Here is a 24,474-nt window from a genome sequence, read left to right as displayed (position 1 = left end):
GCTGTATGGCCTGGTACCACTTCATGGCCAGGAGGTTGGGGACCCCTGTGTTAGAGCATTATGAGTTTTAGAAGTCATCCAAACATCAGTGTCACAAGTTTCTACCAATTAAAAATCTTTTTCCTTATTATTATATTCAAAGAAAATATATAATCAAACATTTGTGCGTTTCATGCCTAAACAGCCCATGAGGACATACGCACACATGAGGTCAACAGCGACTTTGATGATAAACATGCTGTGATACTCTAATGTGCCAAGTTTTTTTTTTTTTTTTTTTGTCTTTGTTGTTTTTACTTTTGGGCCATGCCATGCAGCCTGTGGGATCTTAGTTCTTCAACCAGAGATTGAAATTGTGCCCCCTGCAGTGGAAACAGACAACCTTAACCACTGGACCGCCAGGGGAGTCCCATGTGCCAACTTCTTTAATCTTCTGACTTTGAAACTAGCAAAAAATAACTGCTTTCTTTGTAAATATAAGTCATTTCCATGTCAACTATGCAGAACTTCGTTGACATAAAAACAGAACTATTAAGTTCAAAGTAGATTTTCTTCCATTTCTGAAGTGTTTATTAGATCTGAACACTTTACATTAAGTTGAGGATCATGATTCAGTGGTTTTTAAAATCATTATAGCAGGTCTCTTATCTGTTTCTTGCAAGATTCAATTCTACCCAGTTGGCAAACCAGAAAACACACAGCAGAAAGACCAACTAAGTGAAATAAGAAAAGTGAATTAAAATGCCATGGATTAATGTCTAAAGTCATCTTCTTTGTGCCTTCCAGATGCAAATGAGTTTGATGATCTCATTACTCACCATATGTGCCCACCACCAATTCACTTTATTATTAAGTGTTTTAAATCATCTCTTCCTAAAGTAGATTCAATTTTGAATAAATCAATTGGAGCTGGTTAGCTTGGGTTTTGAGCAGTTGTAATGAATTGACAAAATGGAAATGTAGAGGAAAACAGTGGTCTGTGAAATCTCAGAAGACTCCTGGAGTTCAGAAGTCTTGGCCAACTCTGGAGAGTTACATAACGTTAATGGAGGCTCAGTGTAAAATCCTACTTACTAATAGAAAATTTTATGAATTCTTTAATCACAAAAGCCTTGTGTTCTCTGAGGCATATGTCCTGTGAACACAAGACAGTTGTAAATCTCTATTCTTGTTCTTTTTATAAATAAGGAAAGTAGTTTTAGTCATGATTCTTTAGAAGGGTGAAACCCTGGTTAATATTGTGATAATCTCAACAAACATTTATTTTAAATGGTATTTTAAATGAGTGAATTCCTCCTCTGCAGTTTCCAAGCAGAAACTCATATTGTAGAAGTGACATGTATGTTGTTGTATTTAAAATATTTTACTGAAAGAAAAGAAAATCCTATAAAATGTAATTTAGCTTAAAAAGTAACCAGAAAATTAAGAACATTTTCCTTCCGTGTTATTCTATGGCCTTATACAAACCCCCAAATAATATATAATTAACTAATATTATATAGAGTAATAGAAATTTAATGATCATGACTTTTGTCCCATGAATGTTAATATTAGAATATAACCCAGAATGTAATTTTTAAAATAAAATGTGAAATAGACTTTTATCATTGAATCTTTTGCAAGCTGGGAACCACTGTGATCATTGCAAGCAGAGATCTGCACTTATTACCATCATCTTCATCAGTAAACATTACTTTTTACTGTGTACAAGGGTATATAGTCAATATGATTTCTCAAGGAGTAGACAGAATAAAAAGGGATGTAAAATAAGTATCAGTTCAGTTCAGTCACTCAGTTGTGTCCGACTCTTTGTGACCCCCTGGACTGCAGCACACCAGGCTTCCCTGTCCATCACCAACTCCCGGAGCTTGCTCAATCTCATGTCCATTGAGTTAGTGATGCCATCCAACCATCTCATCCTCTGTTGTCCCCTTCCTCCTGCCTTCAATCTTTCCCAGCATCAGGGTCTTTTCCAGTGAGTCAGTTATTTCCATCAGGTAGCCAAAGTACTGGAGTTTCAGCTTCAGCATCAGTCCTTCCAAGGAACATTCAGGACTGATTTCCTTTAGGATTGAATGGTTTGATCTCCTTGCAGTCCAAGGGATTCTCAAGAGTCATCTCCAACACCATAGTTCAAAAGCATCAGTTCTTTGGTGCTCAGCTTTCTTTATAGTCCAACTCTGACATCCATACATGACCACTGGAAAATAAGTGTAGGCTTAAGTATAATTCAAAATGGAAAGTGCGAGAATGCCATAAAAATACATAAGTACAAAAATAAGAGCATTTTTTTTTAAAAGGAAAGTTTACATTTTGTTAGAAAATGAACCAAAAGTTCATAAAGGAAAGTATTATTCTTTAGGAAGGGTGTAGAATTTTTTTGACTAAATTGTGCATAGACGGGAATAACCGTATGTATTAATAACTGGATTAAGGGACTTCAGAGATAGGCCACATAAGAGTGCCAAATGAAAAATGAAATTGCAGCATGATTAGTGGGGGCTGCTGAACCTTTTTTGTTGAGGTGATGGAAAAATTCAGTGCTTTCAAATAAGGACTGATTGAGAAATCTGTATTTCTCTAGACATCCTTCATTCACTTAATTACTAGAGAAATACCATAGAAGACAAATGTAATATGTAGCAGTACTTTGAGAACGCTTATTGAGTTTATTAAAGAAAGAAAGGGACCTCCAAAGAACTGTGGGGTGAATGCAATAGCAATTAGTATCTATCTGGTGAAATGAAGGGCACACCCATGAAATGATGAGAGCTCTCAGCCTGGTGACCAGGAGAATAATGGGTCTCCACTGAGGCTTGAAAGAAGAATAGGACTGGACTTTGAAATTACTTTTGGACATTGAGGTGGAGTAGAATGCTAGAAATATGAATAAAATGGGATTGAAGGCAGAGGAGCTAAATCTTTAGCTCTTTTAGAGCCGAGAACACAAGTTTAGTGTCCATCTCCACTGAGACAGTAACTGAAATTGTAGAAATTGTGGAATTACTGAGAAATAAAGATAGACAGAAATGAGAGAGTGGATAATGAGATTTGAAGGGGTATCTAAAATTTAGGTATATGCAGAGAGAAGAGTTGAAGAAAGTAAGAGGGAGAGAGACTCAAAAGAATTAAACCGTCTACAGCAGAGTCAGCAAATGCTTTCTCCAAAAGGCCAGATGGTATTTTATGGCAAGCCATATGGTTTCCGTGACAACTACTCAAGTCTGTCATTGTAGCCCTAAAACAGCCAGAGATAAAATCATGAGTATGGTGGAATAAAACTTTATAAAATCAGGTGGCAAGACCCACAAACCTTAGTGTGCCTACCCCTGAAGTCAAGGGAGGGAGAGACATTTAGCACATTATTGACCAGGGACATATTAATATATTTTTAAAGAGTGATACAGTTAACAATCACTGTGGAGAGTTGTTAAAGCTTCTGGTAGGGCATATCACTAGAGCTTAAAATTGATCAAGGGTTCATTATACAACTTACGATTGTCATTATCATTCACATTTTACTCCGTTATGTTCTTGTCCCAACCTTGTATATATTAGAAACATCAAATTTTCAGAAATGATGCATCACAGAATTTTGAATGAAGAATTTTTGGGTGAATTTTATGTAGATTACTTTCTGTTATTGTCCAGGCGACATGTGTGCTAGTGTCTCAGAACATGATAGTTCTGCATACTATCGTTCTGATTCAGACAGTGTGAATATTAGACCAGCAAAGAGACAGAAACCTTAGTGTTTGATTCTGATACAGAAAGTGAAGTGAAACTCACGGTGCAGTGCTGGGGAATGCTTCTTTCACTTCTGCAGAAGAGTTGGACTGAAGGTAACATGTCAAGAAAGTTAGAAGACTTTACAGGTGTATCAGGTGTGACCATTGAATGTAATAGCCCTCAAAGTGTTAGTGAAACAAAAGAATTAATTTTTGGCTGGCCAAAAGAAAAATCACCAGCCACAGGTACTGCTTTCCCCCAAAATCCTTCAGTCAATATTAATTAAGAGGCTGGGAGTGAAAATGAGAAGATATAACCAATAATCTTGAAAGCTGCAGAGAGTTCCAGTGGTGCTATCACTTAGAAGAGGACCTTGCACTAGGGAATTATAATAACATTGTGAAGTTATTATTTAATATAATGGGGGAAAAAGACATTATTTTGTCAGATGTGCAGATAGCAATTTGGGGAAAATGAATAAATTGCATGTATATCAACACAGTACCCACATCACAGGATTTACATAATTGATTGGATTTTTAAATCTTCATTGGGGTTATATAGACAATGACACTTGCTCTATGTAGAGAAGTAGTCTCATTAGCAGTAACAAAAATTTAAAAAGTAAGACAACAGAGCATTGTGGAAACATCAGTAAGTAGAGTGAGACCCAGAAGAGCCAGATCTGATCCTGGAGTCCACTGACCTCTGAGTCAAGCTTTATTTACTTATGAATTTTTCTCTCATCATCTATCTTGATATGCTAGAAAAATCAAGCCTATATTTGAGCAGCTGACATTCTGAACCAAATGACGTCAGCATATCAGTTGTACAAATGTACTATGAAGAGTGTGCTCCATAGCCCACATGTAATAAAGTCCTAAGTTTTGATTGACTACATGCAGCCATATCCAAAGGTCCATATAGTAAAAGCTGTGGTATTTCCAGTAGTCATGTATGGATGTGAGAGTTGTTCCATAAACAAGGCTGAGAGCCAGAGAATTGATACTTTACAACTGTGGTGCTGGAGGAGACGCTTGAGAGTCCCTTGGACTGCAGGGACTTCAAACCAGTCAATCCTAAAGGAAATCAACCCTGAATATTCATTGGAAGGACTGATGCTGAAGCTCCAATACTTTGGCTACCTGATGTGAAGACCTGACTCATTGGGAAAGACTGATGCTGGCAAAGATTGAAGGCAGGAGAAGGGGGTGACAGAGGATGAGATGGTTGGATGATATCATTGACCTGATGGACATGAGTTTGAGCAAACTCCAGGAGACGGTGAAGGACAGGGAAGCCTGGCGTGCTGTGACAAATCAGCCCCCAATTGAGTAGACTGGCATGTGAAAGTGAAAGTCGCTCAGTTGTGTCCACCTCTTTGCAACCCCATGGACTATACAGTCCATGAAGTTCTCCAGTCCGAGACTGGATAGCACTCTTTTATTTACTCACAGTTCTGTAAGACGAACGTTTGAAATGGGTTTAGCTGGGCAGTTTTCATGCTAGTCACTTCTGTGAATGCGGTCATCTAGTGGCTGGAATGTGTCCACTCAATCTGGAATGACTTCAGGTCATCTAGCCAAGTCCACAGGTGCTGGGGGGAGCAATCACACAAGGGCATGAATTCAAGGAGACAAGATTCATTGAAGTGATCTTCATGGCGACAGTGATCCTAGGTGGTGTTTGAAGGACTAAATAGGTTGAAAGAGTAAATAGGTTCAAGTTCAGGTGTTGGATTTCTGCAGTTGTCTTCCCAGGATTTCATGACATGGAGTAAATTTCACACCATGTTCCCAGTACCTCTCTCTCAGGGATGACACTTTGTCCAGCAATGAGTTAGACCACCTACTGCTGTCTGATCCCTTTTTCATTTAAGAAGAATAAAATCTGAAATGTAGGTTCTTTTCAGATGCTTCTAGCATTCTTTTCAACGCTTTCAGTTGGTGCTATCTTACTCAGAGAGAGAGGTGTTTTGGGGTCTAATGCCCTGGTAACTTTTCCATTTTCTCTCCCGTGGGCACCTCAAAGAATTAGTGTTCCCTAAATGAGCTGAGAAACTCAAAGACTGTTGGAGGTTAGGGAGGGTAGATACCCCTACCCCACATTTAATAAAAATAGAGTGGAATTATGCAACTATGTAGATTAGCTAATCATCTGACCTAATCAGCAATGCAGATTTTAAGAAGCTTTTCTAATTACTTCCTCAACTTGGCTGAAGGTATGGGTAAGAAGAGTTTCCCAGCATGATGGCAGCAGATGTATTTCATAATATTTATTGAAAATATTGGAAAGAGATCCTCAATTATAATGTTCCTGAAAAGTACATCAGAAAAGGCATTATATTTAACATATTTTAAGCTTTCATTAAGATATAAACATAGCATAATTTAGATGATCAACTCTCACACCAGTTATTTGGAATCTGTCACGCCGTGAGACTAACTTTCCGAGCCAAATTGGTTGCTGGTTAAGTGCCTGTCTCTTGCTTGAGTGATATGACTTCCCAAGTGATCTCTATTTGTCTTGATGAAAATGGGACCACCCAAAATATCCTCTTTTCTTTGGCTATTTGTTCATTTGATATCTTGGTCAAGGAGTCTTAGTGCATGGTGTTTCAAGAACTTTAAATGTTAAATTATTGATGTTTACAGGTATATGTAGGACCACACAATGAGTCTGATACTAAATTTCTTGACTAAATTTAGCAGTATGAGCAAGTGTTAAAGGAATCATTTTGTAGTGGGATTGCACAACAGGAGACTTATCTGTGAATTTCTGGTTGATCTGTCTGTATCATCCCTGTGTCTTGGGCTACTTGAGTGCTGGCTGGTCATCTTTACCTTCCTTTCTGTGAGCTGCTGAGTGGGGCTTCCCACTTGCCAATGTGGGAGACTTAAGAGACGGAGCTTCAATCCCTGGGTCAGAAAGATTCCCATGGAGAAGGGCATGGCAACTCACTCTAGTATTCTTGCCTGGGAAAAACCCCATGGACAGAGGAGCCTGGTGGGCTGCAGTTCATAGGTTCTCAAAGAATTGGACACGACTGAAGGGACTTAGCGTGCATGCACATTCATTTAATATAAAGCAGCCTGAGCCAGTTTCTATTGCCTGGAGCCAAAATAAATCTTAAATGATCTAATGCCTTCAGTGCCTTTGGAATGACCAAATGCCTAAGTAGCTGTGTGTTATTATGAGGTTGTGAAATTGGTTACTTTCCTCTACAAAGAGTTTCTCCAAGCCCCTCTGCTAGGGACTCTTCTCTAGAGATCAAATGGAAAAGAAACAGTCTTTGTCTTACCATGTGGTATAAAGACAGCATTCAAGAACTTAATGTGCATCATTGCATAATTTCTGGTGTTCGAGAAAGTGAGGGCTGTATTGGTGGAAGTGACCAGTGATGAGTCACATGACAGTAATTGTTTTATTTGAGGCTAGACCCGGAAAAGATGGATAATCCTATGTGTGATTTGATTTCTTTGCTAGAGACTTTGAAACTAGGACATAGTTATGCATTTGAAAGTTATCAGATGTGATACCTTTCTGTCCAAACTCTTAAATATCTAGATCAAAGTTTCTCAGCTTGGTGCTGTTGATATTTTAGACTGGCTGTTTGTCTTGGGGCCATGGCTGTCCTGCATACTGTATTAGATCTAACAGTATCCTTTGCATCTGCCTACTGGGTACCAGTGGCATCTACCTTCCTTCAAGTTGGATGAATCACTGTGTCTCTAGACATTGTCATATGTCACTTGGGGGGCAGATAAGTCCTCAGCAAAGGACTACTACTTTAGATTAGTTTTAGTATTTTCTCTTTAATATAGCCAACATTTACTAAACTGTTCCATTATTCAAAGTATATTTTGGTATGTTTATACTTGCAGAATGTATGTCAAGTATACTCCACCTTAGATTTCAACAGATATTAGCACCTTCATAACCAAGTTTAGTTAGAAATCTGTCAAAACTCTCTATAGTTTTTCTAGTCATATAGTCAGTATTAGGTAAAATTGTAAGAAATTATCTTTTGTGGGTTAAGAAAATGGGAAAAATCAGCATTTCCCTGCGACTCTACCTGATGTATGATGCACAGTAACAAAAACCAAAGAAGAAAAAAAGGAAACTGTAAATGTACCCAAATGTCATTGTAACCATGATTTTAAGTTCATTTTGCTTTTCCTTGCAAGCAGTAGTGGGTTTAGAAGTCTTATGTAGGCATGTTTGAAGAGCAGGATTCTTGTTGAAACTGGCTGAGCATTGAAATCATACATTTTAGCAATGCAATTATGTAGCTAGCACAGTGCTTTCAATTTAGAAGGTGTGCTTCTTTGGTGCTTGAAGTGAGGGCTGATGGACTTCCTAGTTGGTGGTTGCTAAAGCTGTTTGTAAAGAGGAGGTGGAAGTGAAACCAGTTTTGAAAAATATACATTAATATATTAAAGGTTGATGGTAACCTTCTCATTTGAAAGGATCTGGGGATCCCTGTCAACAAGGGTCAGAACATTGGGCTATTTCTTGCCTCAGCAAGCATGCAGTGAAGGAGAATCTTACCTAGAAACGCTGTTTTGGAAAATGAGATCAGGATAATGATGAGGGGCACTGGCTAACACATGTAAATACAGTTAAAATGACAGGCTGCTAGTTCTGTTATTTTCCTGCTCTCAGATCTCCACTTAGAGCAACAGTGAACTATGAGACAAGGATTCACTGTGATATGAAAAATACCTACACCTTGATATTTCTCTTGTAAACCTTGTTCTTCTCTAAGCTTCTGATGAGAGCTATAAGCAAACAAATCCTCTCCCTCCTGCTCGCCACCTTCCAGGCAGTGTTAGTATGCAACAAAATGGCAAGAACTCTGGCAGCAGAAGCAAGAAGAAGCCAGAAGGTAGAACAGTAACTCACAAGCTACCTAATCATCTTCTGACCACTCAGAAGTTGGTAACATTGTGGATTTTATACGTTCTATTCTGTAATCATCCCCTGAAACTACCGAGAGCTGATGGCGGTTTTATAAAACAAATGAACAAGGGAAAAGAGTCAGTGAGTGCTCAGTCCATAAAAATACATTGCTTTCACTAATTCCTGGGATTTCTAGAGGATGCCATGTGTGTGATATACACAGAAGAGACATTCCATGCTTGATGTTGGTCCAGGACAAGGTTAACTTTCTGCACACTAATTTTAATTCATTATATATGCCTTTTTTTCCCAGCACAAATGGACCCCCGAGGCCTATCTCCCAGACAAAGTAAAAGTGACAGTGATGATGATGACCTGCCAAATGTGACCTTAGATAGCGTTAATGAAACTGGATCTACGGCCCTTTCCATAGCCAGAGCAGTACAAGAGTAAGTATCACATTCTCAGGATGAAATAAGAATTGCCAAGGTGTTCAATGGATAATGGAAACAGCAGCATCTCCTTCCCCAGACCTGTCATTCTAGCTCTGACTGGGTACCTGTGTCAGCATCTTTCCATCCACCCTATGTTCTTTGGGAGGAGATCAGGGGAATCATAGAGTGTTTGACGTAGTTAAATATTTGCGTTTGAATAGAAATGAGACTTCTTTTTTAATACTTCCCACACCTTCCCAACTCTGAAAAGAAATATACAATATTTTTCATTCTTTTTGAATGTCACTATCTAATTATCATCTTTATCATTTTCATATAGAACAGTCAAGAGAAATAAAACCCAACAAGCATTATTATTTTGTGTTGGTAGGAAAAAATATAGGATAGATTTTTTGCAATTTAAAATTTTGAAGATAATATGTTACCTCTTTGAAAAACTCAAATCATATGTAATTTTTGAAGGGCTCTTTCTTGCTCCTTTAACTGCAACACAGGGTTAGATTTTAGCCCTCATTTATTGAATATAGCTGCTTTTTCATCATTGTCAATTCTGTGTCTAGAATTGCACCCACGACTAGTCCATGTGTATTTTGTCTCTAGCATAATTTTTAATAACATAGTCTTAAAGAAGAGGAGGATCTAAATTAAGCCACTATTACTGCTGACACAAAAGTTCATTAACACTTTACTTAAAATAATCTTGGTTACCTCCCATGTATTAATTCTTTTTTCCCAAGTATTGACTAAATAGCTACTCTATTTCATGAATTAGGTCTTGAAATAAAAAAAAAAAATTAGTGGCACATTTTAGAATTTAGAGCCTATATGTGGGTATTTGTGTGTGGTGTAAAATAATATACCTAATAATAATAATAATATATAGGCACTAGGTGGTATATATTTACATTATATATGTATGCATATACACACAAATATATATAGTTGAGGAAACAGTATACTGCAAATCTAATGAAATTTGCAGTTAGATTTGGATTCAAATTTACGTTCAAGCTCTTAGTAGCCATGTGACGTCTGGCAAGTTGGCCACTCTGAGATGTTTCTTCATCTGTAATGAGAAAGACTGCTTACCTTACAGGACGACTGTGAGGGTGTGATATGGTTACATGGCGTGAAAATTGAATTGAAAAAATTTGACAGATAAAAGCTTCAAGGGAGGGTAAAATGATTGTTAACAATAATAGTAATAGTGTATAGTATAGTGCCAACTAGGAAATATAAATATTGCAAATGTCAGTATGCTGATATCACTAATGAAGACATTGAGGATCAGAGAAGTTCAGTGACTGGTCCAAGGTCATGTTATAAGTGGTGATAAGACAAGGTTTAGAAGTTCTAATTCACAGAACAGGTCTTTTTCTATGAGTGCCCTGTAATGTCTGTTAACAATCATATTCTTCCACTTGAACATGTATAAAAACACTTTCTTCTCCTATTGTTTAAATAACTGGTTGTAGTAACCTAGTTTCTCTGTGTGGTGATCAGCACGGCAATTGTGGTTTTGTGGGAGCGAAATCTTAAGGTCAGGGATTCCATTTTCTCACCTGTAAAATTAGACAGACTGTTGAAAAGGTTCAATTCTGAGATGAATCATAAATTTCACAGACATTTTAATCACACTTGTTTTTCTGTGCCATATAATATATACATAATTTGTGTATACATATGTTATGGATATGCGTGTTTCTTTTATTTCAGATGTTAGGGTTTGGCAGTGTGATTACTAAAATCTAAGTTATGCTTATTCCATTTGGAGCTGATAGAGAAAATAATGGTACTAGCTTCTCAAATATAATCACTTTTTATGCTTCTAGTATTATGTGCTGATAATATAATAGTATATTTTAATATGAAACTTTCAACAGCAGCCTCAGGAATTGGAGCTTCATTTTCAGCGTAACTTCTCTGATCTGCTTTGTGAAAACATTTGGAAGCCACGATACTTTGTTCCTGCTGTGCATACGCCTGACTTTATTACTGTTACAAAAGTTGCATGTGTATCTAGGGAAATGCCAGATTCATTATTCATGTAAGTGTTTTCATTAAACGATTAGTAAAGAATACTGAGCTGTCGCTTGGGAAGCCCTAGAATGCCAGGACCCATCAATAGTTAATTAAGCATCATTCAAGAAGGAATATGTTGTGTGTAAAAACTGAGAAGTGGTAAGATACTGTGAGGTGAAGTGAAAAGAATCTTCTACAGAGACCTCTTAAATGTAGGTACATTTCAAAACTTATAACAATATGTTAAGGAAAATTTTAGGCTCAGACAAATAAGTATATAGTCCTTGTTAGAGAATTAAAAAAAAAAAAAAAAAACTGTCCTTAGGTTTACCCAGAGTTAACTTTCAGTGGACATGTGTTTCTGTTCTTCTCTTAATTTCTCTTTCATTTTTCATGTGTATCTGTTTCACTATTAATTTCTCTTTCCTCTTTTTGTGTTTGCCTTTGGATCATGATGCCATCTATTAACACAAAAGCTGGACAATGAACAAACAAGCAAAATTCCAGTATACTATGCTCGATACAATAATGTGTCCCATCATAAGGGGACAGAACAGTGTTTCAGCATGGACCAGATGAGAGGATTTCAAAAGATATCTGTGCATAAGGAAAGTATCTTTCAGAACTTTCCTTAGAGTTAGGTGAGAAGGATATCTGTAGGTAGAGAGGGGATAAAATCAAGGGTTTATGTGCACTAGGGGCAGCACATTTTACAAGCCCTGGGCCACCAAAACACGTTTGTCTCTCTAATTAAAGGCATGGTTTAGGAAGCATTCTTACCTCACTGGCCACCAGGGTAGTGTCAAGAAAGAAAGGGGGAAGATGAGGTAGGAAGATACTAGGAGAGACTGATAAGCAGAGAGGGGTTAAACTTGTCTTGTCCTTCAAACAAGATGCTAACCCAAGAGATGACTCTGTCCAGCCTTATCTCTTCTTCGTCTCCTTTCACATTCAGGTTCATAGCCTTGCCTCTATAGGCATCACCATAGTTGGATTTGGTGGCTCACTTTTTGACACTATATTTACATAGCATAAACCTTAATGTGCTATTAAGTGCTGTTTTAAAATATTTGGTATTATACATGTGACTGGTTTTTTAAATGAATGCGCTAAGTCTTCAGTTTGATATTTTTCCTTTGATTTGAAATGCAGGAGTTGTTGGCCAAAGTTGCATCTCTCCTCACCCCAATATGTTTAGCTAATCTTGTCTTTAAAAAAGAACACTGGTTGGTGGCTTGAACAGCAACCTGAGTTCACTTCCATCAAATCGATTTTTATGGAGAGGCTCCTGAACTGTGCTTGAACTGTTCATTTCAACTATTTTCATTGGTTTGTTTGCTTCTCCTTTATCAGCTCAGCATCAGTGAATTCAGATAAGTGGGAAGAGCTGGCCATAGAGAGGCCCTTCTTGTATTTCAATTGTGGAGGCACTGTCTAAGCCAGACAGGTATCCAGTAATTGTGACAAAGCCAGCTTCCAGAAATTCATAGAACATCTGTTTTGCTTTGGGTTTTGTTTTTTTTTTTCTTCCTCTGATGCTGTAATAGGGTCATTACCCTTAGCTACTTGACAAACATAATTATGAAATAAATGTTTGGAAAAAGAGAAGTACAGGCGCATGATTAGAGCAAATTATTATAATTAACTCTAACCCTCAGCAAAACTATTTTTTAAATAGGTAAAATTTGGCCCTCTTACCCAGAGCCTCTAATTTCTGTACCCCTTTTTCTTCTTTCTAGTTCTAAACCTTCATACTCCTCACTTGGGGATGCTAGTAGAATAATCAACTTCCTTCAAACTAAAGTGTAAATGAATACGAATATCTGAAAGAGGGCCTTTCTCAGAGACTTTCTATTCAACCAGGAACAAGCCTTAAACTGAAAGAAAAAGATCTAGTCATGATACTTTCAGTAAGAGTGAAGTGGGAACGGGTAGAACAGAGGGTGAGGAAAGCAAATGAAGATGTTAAAGAGCTGGACTTGTTTTTTTCAGGGTCCGTTTTTGCAGAGTTGGTAAATGCATGTTATTTTTTAACTCACACGGTATCTGAATTCTCTACCCTGTTTGATCTTGATAATAACTCTCAAAGGTGGGGGGGGGAGGGAAGCAACATAAATTAGTAGCAGTAGCAGCTTTTTGCTTTAGTTAGCATCCCTAAAATCTGCACCTGGTAAAAGGATATTCTTTTAAATGGCTCCTTGTCGATTACATTTAAGCTAATTAAAATATTTCTTTCTTCCCCCTGTTTTTATTATTGCTTGTGTCAAGTGCCCTTCTTCTTAAAGCAAAACAATTTGTAAATTCTGGAAATGAGTCATATATCTTTGTTACATTTTCACTTAGATGCTCTTTGAAAGAACAGATGTGGCGGCAAGTTACTTTCTTCAGATTCTGTTACTGGTTCAAACATCATGGTTCTTAATTTAGTTAAAAAGTTGCATCTGATGATCAAAGAAAAGTCAGAAATCTTGTAGGTTTTTGATGGGGATTGTGTGTTTCTCATTGTCCTTATTTTAAAATTCTTGATCTTTATTTCTCAATTTCCTTATATCTAACTGGGTTAATGTCTTTTAAATGATTGTAGAGAACAATCCTAGAGATAAGAGAAAGAAAAAGCTATTACTGAATGCCTCTGAGTGTGTGTGTGCTCAGTCATGTCTGATTCTTTGTGACCCCATGGACTGTAGTCCCCCAGGCTCCTCTCTCCATGGAATTTTCCAGGCGAGAATATTGGAGTGGGTTGCCATTTCCTTCTCTAGGGGATCTTTCCTACCCAAGGATGGAACCCGCATCTCTAACATCTCCTGCATTGGCAGGCCAATTCTTTACCACTAAGCCTCCTGGGAAGCCACTGGCTGCCTAGTTTTAGGCAGATTCTATGAAAACTCATACGGTTTCATTTAATTTGCCCTATGCTCCCTTTTTTAATGCACAAATAAAGAAAAGGAAGCCCAGAGAGGTTTAGTTTGTCTCCAGAGGTCCTGCAGCTGGTAATTTGCAGAGCTCATTTTGAAATCAAAGTTTATCTGACTATAAACCCAGATTACTTTATGAAGACAGCTCCTGTTTTTATGCTGTGGCTTTAAAATCTCTAAACCATAGCTATCTAAAATTCACACAGTTTTTTTGAGCCTTGAATCCCAATAAGAATACAACTTTTATGAAATAATTTCTGATTTTTATTTCATTTTTAAACTCACTGTTACTTTAAATGTAATCTGATGTAAGGGGAGGTGGGAAATCCCTGGTGGCTCAGATGGTAAAGAATCTTCCTACAGTGTAGGAGACTCAGGTTCAATCTCTGGATAAGGAACATCCCCGGGAGAAGGGAATGGTTACCAACTCCAGTATTCTTGTCTGGAGAATGCGATGGACAGAGGAGTCTGGAGGGCTATAGTCCATGGGGTTCACAGAGAATCAGGCATGACTGAGCAACTAGCACTTAAGGGGGAGATAATTCAATCAAATGCCTTCTCAGAAATGATTCTTAAAAAGGTATTCCACTTTGTGAATCACACATAACATTATGTAAAGAAATAAATATATTAGAGTGTTATTTATATAACACTGTTGCTATTATTTTAAGAAATTATTTCAGTATAAACACATGTGCTGACATTTCCAAAATGAACATCCTTTTTAGAATTGCTTTCTGTCAGTCTATAAAAGGAGAAGTTTGTTCAAGGGCTGAGATGGTACTGTGTCATCTAATTTTGCTTCTTCAACTGAAGAATTTGAAGTCATTGGGCCATGCCTTTTCTGTTATCTGCTGATTAGAACGAACCTAACTGAGCTGACTGTGCCCAGAGACTAGCCACAGAGCTCAGTATGTCAAATAATTTCAGTTCTTTTGTTTTAAATATTTCCCAAATTCTTGTCTCATTATACAAATCTATATTTTTATTTAATAAGCCTATTGTGTTTGTGTGTGTGCATGATAAGTTGCTTCCGTCACGTCTGACTCTGCAGCTCTGTGGACTATAGCCCGCCCAGGAATTGAACCCGCGTCTCCGGCATTGGCAGGGTGTTTCTTCACCACTAGTGCCACCTGGGAAGCCCATGATGTGTTTGGAACACTTTCAAAGTCCCACATCATGTCTTAGCAGAGAAATAGCTTTGGTTCAGTTCTGTAGGTGAAAGCTAGCTCTCTAACAGACTAATGATAGACATCACGGCTGATGAGGCTGCTGCTGATGGGTAAATCTGAGAGGCATTCACTGTCTTGCCAAGGAAATAAACACTTTTATGTTGCTCTTCTTCTAAGGTAGGTCAAAAAAGCTCCTAATTTTTTTGTGAATGAATATAGATAAACTCTAAAGTGTGCCCTTAGCCTTCATCAACCCAACATTCTCGCAAGAAATTTTTAAAATTTAAAAAAAAAAAAAAAGATAATGATCACTGAGTAACTCAATCCCTGGTTGTTTAATAGCAAAATGAAACCTGTACTCTTATACCAACACTTTTATCTGCTTTGATGAGATCCTGTTGGTCCCTCTTTCATAAAAAAAAAAGTGTGATGAGTTTTTATAATAATTTGGTGATAAGTTTTTATAATAATTTGATATTTGAGCTCTTTTGTGAATTAACAAATTAAGTCATGTCTTCATTTGGTGAATAATTAATTCATTTATTCAACCCTGAGTTACCTGTTGGAGATATAGGATGACTGATTCACAGTACCTTATCATAAGGAGCTCAGAATAAACCTACATGAGGCAAATTAAAGCCCAAAGGGATGAAAGCAAGAAAGAGGAAAGGAAAGGACACGTAGCTCATCCAGAGTAGAGCAGAGACATGTGATAGGGTTGCACAAGTTCAGTGACTGGCGTGGAGCTGAGTGTGATGAAGAGCTGGGAGGTGAAGCTGCTTCGGGAGGTCTGTAGGGACCTGATCAGGAATGATGACTTTATTCTGTAAACAGTGGAGAGACATCAATAGATTTTAAATGGGAATGGCAGCATCAACTTTGTGTCTTACACATTTCAGTCTCAAGAAAGCTCAGTATGGTAGTCCAGGTTGAACACTGTGTATCCCAAAGGGTGCCATTTCTGTGAATGGTGCTGCCTCGCTGCCCAGCCGCCCACAGCTTCCACAGGTAGACACAGGAGCTTGTGGTGTAAAGATACATATAAACAGCCTTATATATCTGCATGTATGTACATATGTGTATATGTATAGACACCCCTGTGTCCATTCACATGAAACTCTCCTAAATATTGAGCTGTTCAGAGGACGGATAACATGTCCTCCTTGTATCTCCAGGGCTGGTAGCACAGTGCCTGCCTGGCAAGGGACTTTTTTATATACTAGAACAGCATTGAATAAAACAGACAAATCAGTGATTTTGTGGTGCTTATATTCTAGTGGAGGAAGTGAGAGAACACAAAGAGAAAGTGAATAACACCTCTGAAGAGAGCTTCGCTGGTGGCTCAGTGGTAAAGCGTCCGCCTGACAATGCAGGAGATGTGGGTTAAATCCCTGGGTTGGAAAGGTCCTTTAGAGAAGGAAATGGCACCCACTCCAGTAATCTTGCCTTGGAAATCATGTGGACAGAGGAGTGTGGCAGGTTACCATCCATGAGATCATGAAGAGTTGGATATGGCTGAGCAGGTGCACACAAGTGCACACAACATGCACACGCCTCTGAAGAAGGGAAGTGCTATGGAAGTAAGGGAAACAGGTATGGTACTGGGTAAGGTGGAGGTGGTACACAGCATTTATAATTTCATAGAAGGCATTTGCAGAATTCTGATCAGGTTATGTGTTCAGTTCAGTTCAGTCGCTCAGTTGTGTCCAACTCTTTGTGACCCCATGAATCGCAGCACGCCAGGCCACCCTGTCCATCACCAACTCCTGGAGTTCACTCAGACTCACATCCATCGAGTCAGTGATGCCATCCAGCCATCTCATCCTCTGTCGTCCCCTTCTCCTCCTGCCCCCAATCCCTCCCAGCATCAGAGTCTTTTCCAATGAGTCAGCTCTTCGAATGAGGTGGCCAAAGTACTGGAGTTTCAGCTTCAGCATCATTCCCTCCAAAGAAATCCCAGGGCTGATCTCCTTCAGAATGGACTGGTTGGATCTCCTTGCAGTCCAAGGGACTCTCAAGGGTCTTCTCCAATACCACACTTCAAAAGCATCAATTCTTCGGCGCTCAGCCTTCTTCACAGTCCAACTCTCGCATCCATACATGACTACAGGAAAAACCATAGCCTTGACTAGATTGACCTTTGTTGGCAAAGTAATGTCTCTGCTTTTGAATATGCTATCTAGGTTGGTCATAACTTTGCTTCCAAGGAGTAAGCGTCTTTTAATTTCATGGCTGCAGTCACCATCTGTAGGGATTTTGGAGCCCCAAAAAATAAAGTGTGACACTGTTTCCCCATCTATTTCCCGTGAAGTGATGGGATCGGATGCCATTATCTTCGTTTTCTGAATGTTGAGCTTTAAGCCAACTTTTTCACTCTCTACTTTCACTTTCATCAAGAGGCTTTTGAGTTCCTCTTCACTTTCTGCCATAAGGATGGTGTCATCTGCGTATCTGAGGTTATTGATATTTCTCCTGGCAATCTTGATTCCAGCTTGTGTTTCTTCCAGTCCAGCATTTCTCATGATGTACTCTGCATAGAAGTTAAATAAGCAGGGTGACAATATACAACCTTGACGTACTCCTTTTCCTATTTGGAACCAGTCTGTTGTTCCATGTCCAGTTCTAACTGTTGCTTCCTGACCTGCATACAGATTTCTCAATAGGCAGATCAGGTGGTCTGGTATTTCCATCTCTTTCAGAATTTTCCACAGTTTCTTGTGATCCACACAGTCAAAGGCTTTGGCATAGTCAATAAAGCAGAAATTGATGTTTTTCTGGAACTCTCTTGCTTTTTCCATGATCCAGCGGATGTTGGCAATTTGATCTCTGGTTCCTCTGCCTTTTCTAAAACCAGCTTGAACCTTAGGAGAGCCCTAAAGAGATATGAGGTCAATTCACTAGGTTATCTGAAGGAACAGCCCTCCAGGCAGAGGAAATAAGTGAACAGATTCTAAGGCAGGAGTATTCTGGAGTACAGTAAACAGATTCACTGAACAACTAGAGAACATGAGTTAGAATTCCTTAATTTTGCAGAAGAAACTGAGCTCTGTAGATGCTAACTGTTCTAGCATCACTTCCCTAGGGTGAGGGAGCCAGGACTGAATCTCTAGTATCTACTCATACTTGCCCTCTGTGCTGTGATTAAAGTTCTTTTTTTTTTTTTTTCCAAAGGAATCTACAGTTATTTAACCAAAACGGGAGTCCATAAACAAAAATGCAAAACAATTTTTCTTTCAAAAAACTTCATTACTTTCAAGTTACTTCTTTTTGGCTGGGTTCTTCCAATCTAATTTTGTATCCCTGATGAGTCGAAAATATTTATTATCCTAGAGAGTTTTTAAAAGATATATTGTTACTATATCATCTAGGAACCATTAGCACTTTTTCCCTAGAAGTTATGCAGCTGTTGTTTCAAGTGAGAACTTACCCTAAGAATTTTTATGTATGAATCTTTTTGATCACTCAAAAGTAAGATAAAGTACAAGGCACCAGAATCCCCTGGCAGCCCGGTGGTTAGGACTCTCTGGTTTTTTCATGGAAGAGGCCCAGGTTCAATCCCTGGTCAAGGAACTGAGATCCTATAAGCCGTGTGATGCGGTCAAAAAAAAAGAGAGAGAAAGAGAATGCAGGTAATGCAGTTTCTTCTAGAAATGCCAGAAAGTACAAAAACCAATGAGCAAAACAACAAGAAAAATAGCAAAGAAAATAAAAGGCATCATATATGGAAGCTTCTACACAGATGTTGCTGTTACGAGACTGATGTATATCCTATATCTGTGGCAGGTATTTGATACTCCATGTGTAATGCTGAGCAATGAGTTTAACCTTCCCCCATCCCAACTGAACTGAACATCATCTTTTGGTATATACTACAGATATAAACAGATTATTTGTTTAGCTTTTGTAACCACTTGGAATTATTGTTAACTGTTGATTAGTTTTTTAAACTCTCATGCCGCATTCTAATGTGAATTTATTACTTCTAGGTAATCAACTTTAAAATATATAGAAATCAAGCTTTTTAAAGCCAAACCTTTTGTTTTTATAATTTTTGAAGTTAGAGATTCCAAAGTTATATCATAGATAGAATGAGTCAGCCACTTTTATTTGAGAGTGGCTATTTATTTTGGCTAGTAATTGCTGAAATGACTCATAATTTAAAATAAAACGGTATTTCATGTGGTCACGCAGTATACTCCAAACTGACGGCAAGCATTAATTTGCTGTTAGTTGTTTGACCTGCTTCTCTGTGTGAGATCTTTTTGTAGCTTTTTACTTTCTATATGTTCTACCTATAATTGCTTTGCAAATTTGTGTATGCCATTTATATTTCTCAACCATATATTCCTAATGAGTGTAACTAGTAAGTATAGGTAGTCATTTCTCATGCATTTTTGATGTATGTTGACATAGATACTCAATGATTATGTTGAAATATTAATACATTTCTCTGGAAGTTCCCAGAACTATGCATCACTCTTTCATTTATTAATATAGTCAGAGAGAGTACACATGATAGAAAACCATACTGTAATATATTTGAAATTAACTCCATTCACCAGGCTATAATCTCTTCCGTTTTCAGTCAAATGCTCTAGATACTCTCTCTTCTTATTACTCTTCATGAGTTATTGCCATCATACCATAATTTTCCTTCACGTTATAGCACTTTCCCACACGTGAATCTCATTGAATACATTTACTTACACGCATCAAATGAAAGTAGAAAATTAATGGGTACGTTTTTATGGAGAACCTGCTGCTATAGAGAAAAATCTGACATAGATAGAAAAAGATAGCTTGGATCAGATAGAATCTTATCAGGATGACATTTGACCACAATATTGTACCGTCTTCTTTGACAGTCACAAACTTAAGAGTTGCCACTAGATTGTAATCTAGCACATTATGCATCATGGCTTATCCTAACAATTAAATCCCAAACCATGTGCAGTTAGTATATAATAATGCCAGCAAATTTTGAGGAAATTTCTGATTAATCTTTAGAAAAATTATTTTCATGGGAGAAGGAACTCCAATGTAAAATAAGATTAATTCTGTCAAAGTGTAGTTTCACAATTCGCTGACATTTTATTAGTGTTATTTTACCTCTACTTCTGGAAAAGCCAATTAATATATTAAAAAAAACTGAAATTTTGACTTAATTTAAAGCTAATTATGTATTCTGACTAAAGTGATCATTTTATCAACTTAATTTCTAATATTAGACTGAGTCAAATAATATTTCTGGAAACAAGTTAGAATCTTTTTTGATACTGTGAATAAAATTATGATTACCTACCTATTCGTATATCCTTTCAAGTATTGGTTAATGTTACTTTTGGTTGCAAGTAACAATACATGTTACAAGAAAGCTTAAACATGGAATTATTTTTCTAGTATAACAAGAAGTCTGGAGTAATAAGCAGGACAGGCTGCATGGAGTATCCTAAGGTTTGCTTAAGGTTTCTTCTCCCTGTTTTGTTGTCCTTCAGTTGGCTTCCCAGTTCCTGCAATGCAGGAGACCTGGGTCTAATCCCTGGGTCAGGAAGATCCCCTGGAGAAAGGAATGGCTACCCACTCCAGTATTCTTGCCTGAAGAATTCCATGGACAGAGGAGCCTGGTGGGCCCCGGTCCATGGAGTCACAAAGAGTCAGCGATGACCGAGCAGCTAACTCTTTCACTTTTCACTAAGGGTTATATGAAGTCAGCTGCATCTCCAGGTTTCCTGCCCTTACAAGAGACAGAAGGGAAGGGGTAAAAGCAGAAAGACAAACTAACCAGAAGACCATACCAGGCAACTGTGTTACTTTCAAAAAGTTTTTCCAGGAGACCCACCATGTGACTTGTGATTATATCTCATTGACCAAAACTGGTTTATGTGTTCCCAGTTATTTGAAGTGTGGCTATAGAAAAGAAAAGCATGGACTGACACAGTTAACCATCAATGTTTACCACCAAATTTCAGTTTAATACCTCAGAAAAATATGGCACCACCCCAAATTCAATATCAAGGCGTTTTTTCCCCTACTCAGTTGTATAATGCCAATATAATGCTGTGTAGGCAGTCATTCCAAATCTCAGTAGCATACCATCATAAAACATTTCTCTCCCATGTATCAGTTGGTCATTTGTAGCAGGTCTTATAGTTGTTGGAGCAGGACTGTTCACTCTTTTTTCTGAACCCAAAGGACAGCCCAGGGGCAAATATATCTCAAAGCAACACTAGAGCACAAGTGGGCAAGCCCTGCTGTACAAACAAAATATAAGCCCTTGCTCATGTCCCTTATCTGACAGCATCCCATTGGCCAAAAAAAGTCACATGTCTAAATCCCACACCAGTGTTGAGGAAATCCATTCCTCCCATGGAGATGTGAACTTTTAGGAGAGTGATGACTAGTGTACTGGTATTTCAGGGAAAAAAAATGGCTGTTGTTTACAGAAAGAGTTGAAATTATTTTTGAAATCTTAAGTTTTAGCAAATTTTAACCATATTCTCATGAAATTTCTAGATGGCTCTGGTGGATCTTCTTTCTAGATTTGCCTTCTAGATCTTCTTAGTGATGTATGTTTTAGAATCATTAATAGCAGGTACCTTTACTGAATCTTGATATTTGGATTTCATAGTGTGAATTTATCTCCAGGCCTTATATTCTCAGAGGTACTTTATTTTGTTACAAAACAGGTGTAACAGAGCTGTATTGCAAAATGTAGCACTAAGCAAGAAGCTGATTCTAGCTGAAGAAGCAAAATCTGTGAAATGTTATCAGTCTCTAAACTCAAATTAACTTTGATTAACCTATTATGGTGCACAAAATCACACAAAAAAATTCAGCTAATGTGCCTTTTCCCCTGATTTCTGGAATTAAATAGACTCTATAGTGACAAAATACAAAAGTTATTATACAGATAGGAGAAAATAAAATCTCTGAGCTAAAATTTCATGCCCTTGCAGTAAAAGTTGTTTTCGTCTTCATGCCTGCATCCATTCTCCATTTTGTTCTGCAAATGTAATGATTGATTATTACAAGTGAGAGAAAACAAGGTATTGATTCATGTAGTTTCTTTTTTCTAATGCAGATATAAAACTCATTTTAAATTTTTTGTACATTTAGAGAAACCTTTTCTGGTATGTGATAGTAAAGTGCAATCAAGGAAATCTATTAGAAAAAATAAGTGACTTCTTAAAATCAAGAGATTAGTGTATCTTCTTGTCAACTTGTATTGGGTAGATTAAATTGTGGGGTTAAGATATTAATTTTTCACTGTAGCTTTTTTTATGAGGCTTATTATGTAAGTAAAGTCAGTAGATCAGTAAAGCTTTTATGATATGAGAATATCCAGCAAAATTATTAATTGTCAAGAAAACAAAATAGTTGTTGAATTAAAAGCATGTGATCTCTTTACATACTGAAATCAACCTGGTTTTTTAAAATATATTTACAGTCTTCACTTTTTACTCCTACATTTTTACCTAAGCTTCCAGATTGACAGTTAAAATAAGTTTCATAAATCTTGCCATGTATATCTTTAAAACATCAAGATCATTCTAGTGTTTTGAAAGGGATTGCATAATAAATTATTAGTCATGAAAATGAGTAACAAGTTGGTCACATGCCCAAAAAAATCAGGAAGACTATATCGGAAGTTATTGAAGTAGTTCACACACGAGCACCTCTGGGCCTGGGCCAGGGCTCCAGTGGTGGCTTTTGAATCAGTAACAATATCCCTAAGTGTTATATTAAAAATGTCCTGCTTTGTGAGTCTCAATTTATTTTTATCATGTATCTCACCATGTTCCTTAATATAGCAGTGGATGAATTATCTCATTTTACTGAGAATAATAAGACTCAGAAAAGTTAAGTACGTAGCAGGTATCATAGAATAAGGAGTGATGCTCATAATGTCCAATCAGATATAATTTTATAGTACATGTTAAAAGTGCTCCTTCCTGCATTCTGTCTTGAAGGGAAAGGATTTATAATTTATGTCTTAAAGAAATAAGTAATAGTTTTAGTGATAACTAGACTCTAAAGAATAAGATAATGGCAGGAAAATTGGCCATACCTTTGAATTGAATAATGTAATTAAGTGGAGTGGGTGGAGTTTGATAAATTGGTGAAATTTACAAATGGAACTATCCTGTTGGAATTTTGAAATCTAGAACTGAAACTGTTTAGAGAAGGCTGGAAATGTAGAAAGCTGTCATTGGCATAAGAATGATTATTAAGATTTATTTTTTTCTTTTTGAGGTGTTATTTGCATGCAATAAAACATACTTTAAAAGTATAGTTCAAAGGATTTAACAATTGCATATATAGTTGTCCTTTGATATCCATGGAGATTGGTTCTAGGACCCATGTAGCCCCACAATCCCTGGATGCTCAAGTCTCTTTTAAAAATGGCTTAGCATTTGCACATAACCTATAAAACATCTTCCCTTATACTCACTTTAGATCATCTCAAGATTATTTACAGCACCAGTATAATGTAAATGTTATGTAAATAGTTAATAAATACAATATGAATATTATGTAAATAGTTACCAGTTCCTGGCAAGTTCAAGTTTTGCTTTTTAGAACTTTATGGGTATATTTTTTCAGTATTTTTAGTCCATGGTTGATTGAATCCATAAATGCAGAACCCTCAGATGGGGTGGGCATGGCTAGGGGCCAACTGTACCCCTACACCCCTAACCAAACCCAAGAAACAGAACCCTTCCATCACCCAAAAATTTACCTTCACCCTTTGCCCCCCTGCAGTAAATCCAGTGGCTCCTCCCAACCTGCAGCCAACCATTTTCTGATGTCTGTCACCATGGGTTAATTCTAGAGCATCATTTGTGAAACTGTATACTGTGTATTCTTTGGCTTCAGTCTTCTCTCACCCAACATGATGTTTTTGAGGTTCTTGCATGTTGTTACTTTGCTAAGTACTATTCTGTTACCTGGATGCAAATATAATTCGTTTATTGTTTTACTTATTGATGAACACTTGGGTTGTTTCCAGTTTGGATTTATTATATTAGGGACTTTTGAACATCCTGGGAAACTCTTCTCTGGACATACCTTTTCATCTCTCTTAAGTAGCTACCTAGGAGTGAGTTGCTGGGTCAAGGGAAGATATATGTTCATCTTTATAAGAAACTACCAATTTGCATGCTGAGTGAAGGTGAAGTCTCTCAGTCGTATCTGACTCTTTGCAACCCCGTGGACTGTAGCCTACCAGGCTTCTCCATCCATGGGATTCTCCAGGCAAGAATACTGGAGTGGGTTACC

At 37.5% G+C, this 24,474-nt stretch overlaps 1 protein-coding gene across 18 annotated transcripts in view; it reads left to right on the top strand.

The window, feature by feature from the left end:
• Positions 1-24,474, top strand: part of KLF12 (KLF transcription factor 12) — a 536,618-nt gene that overhangs the window by 382,956 nt on the left and 129,188 nt on the right. For 17 of the 18 annotated variants that reach the window (XM_061435084.1, XM_061435083.1, XM_061435090.1 and 14 more), the window contains one exon: positions 8,945-9,080. In XM_061435084.1, coding sequence (XP_061291068.1) covers positions 8,945-9,080 — 136 coding nt within the window. Of the gene's footprint in view, positions 1-8,944; positions 9,081-10,969; positions 15,472-24,474 lie in introns of those variants that run through there. The other variant, XM_061435091.1, reaches the window with a different exon arrangement.

Source organism: Bos javanicus, chromosome 12 (assembly GCF_032452875.1).
Source record: "Bos javanicus breed banteng chromosome 12, ARS-OSU_banteng_1.0, whole genome shotgun sequence".
NCBI lineage: Eukaryota > Metazoa > Chordata > Mammalia > Artiodactyla > Bovidae > Bos > Bos javanicus.
The sequence above is the reverse complement of the archived record's forward strand: the minus strand, read 5'-3'. Positions and strand labels throughout refer to the sequence as shown.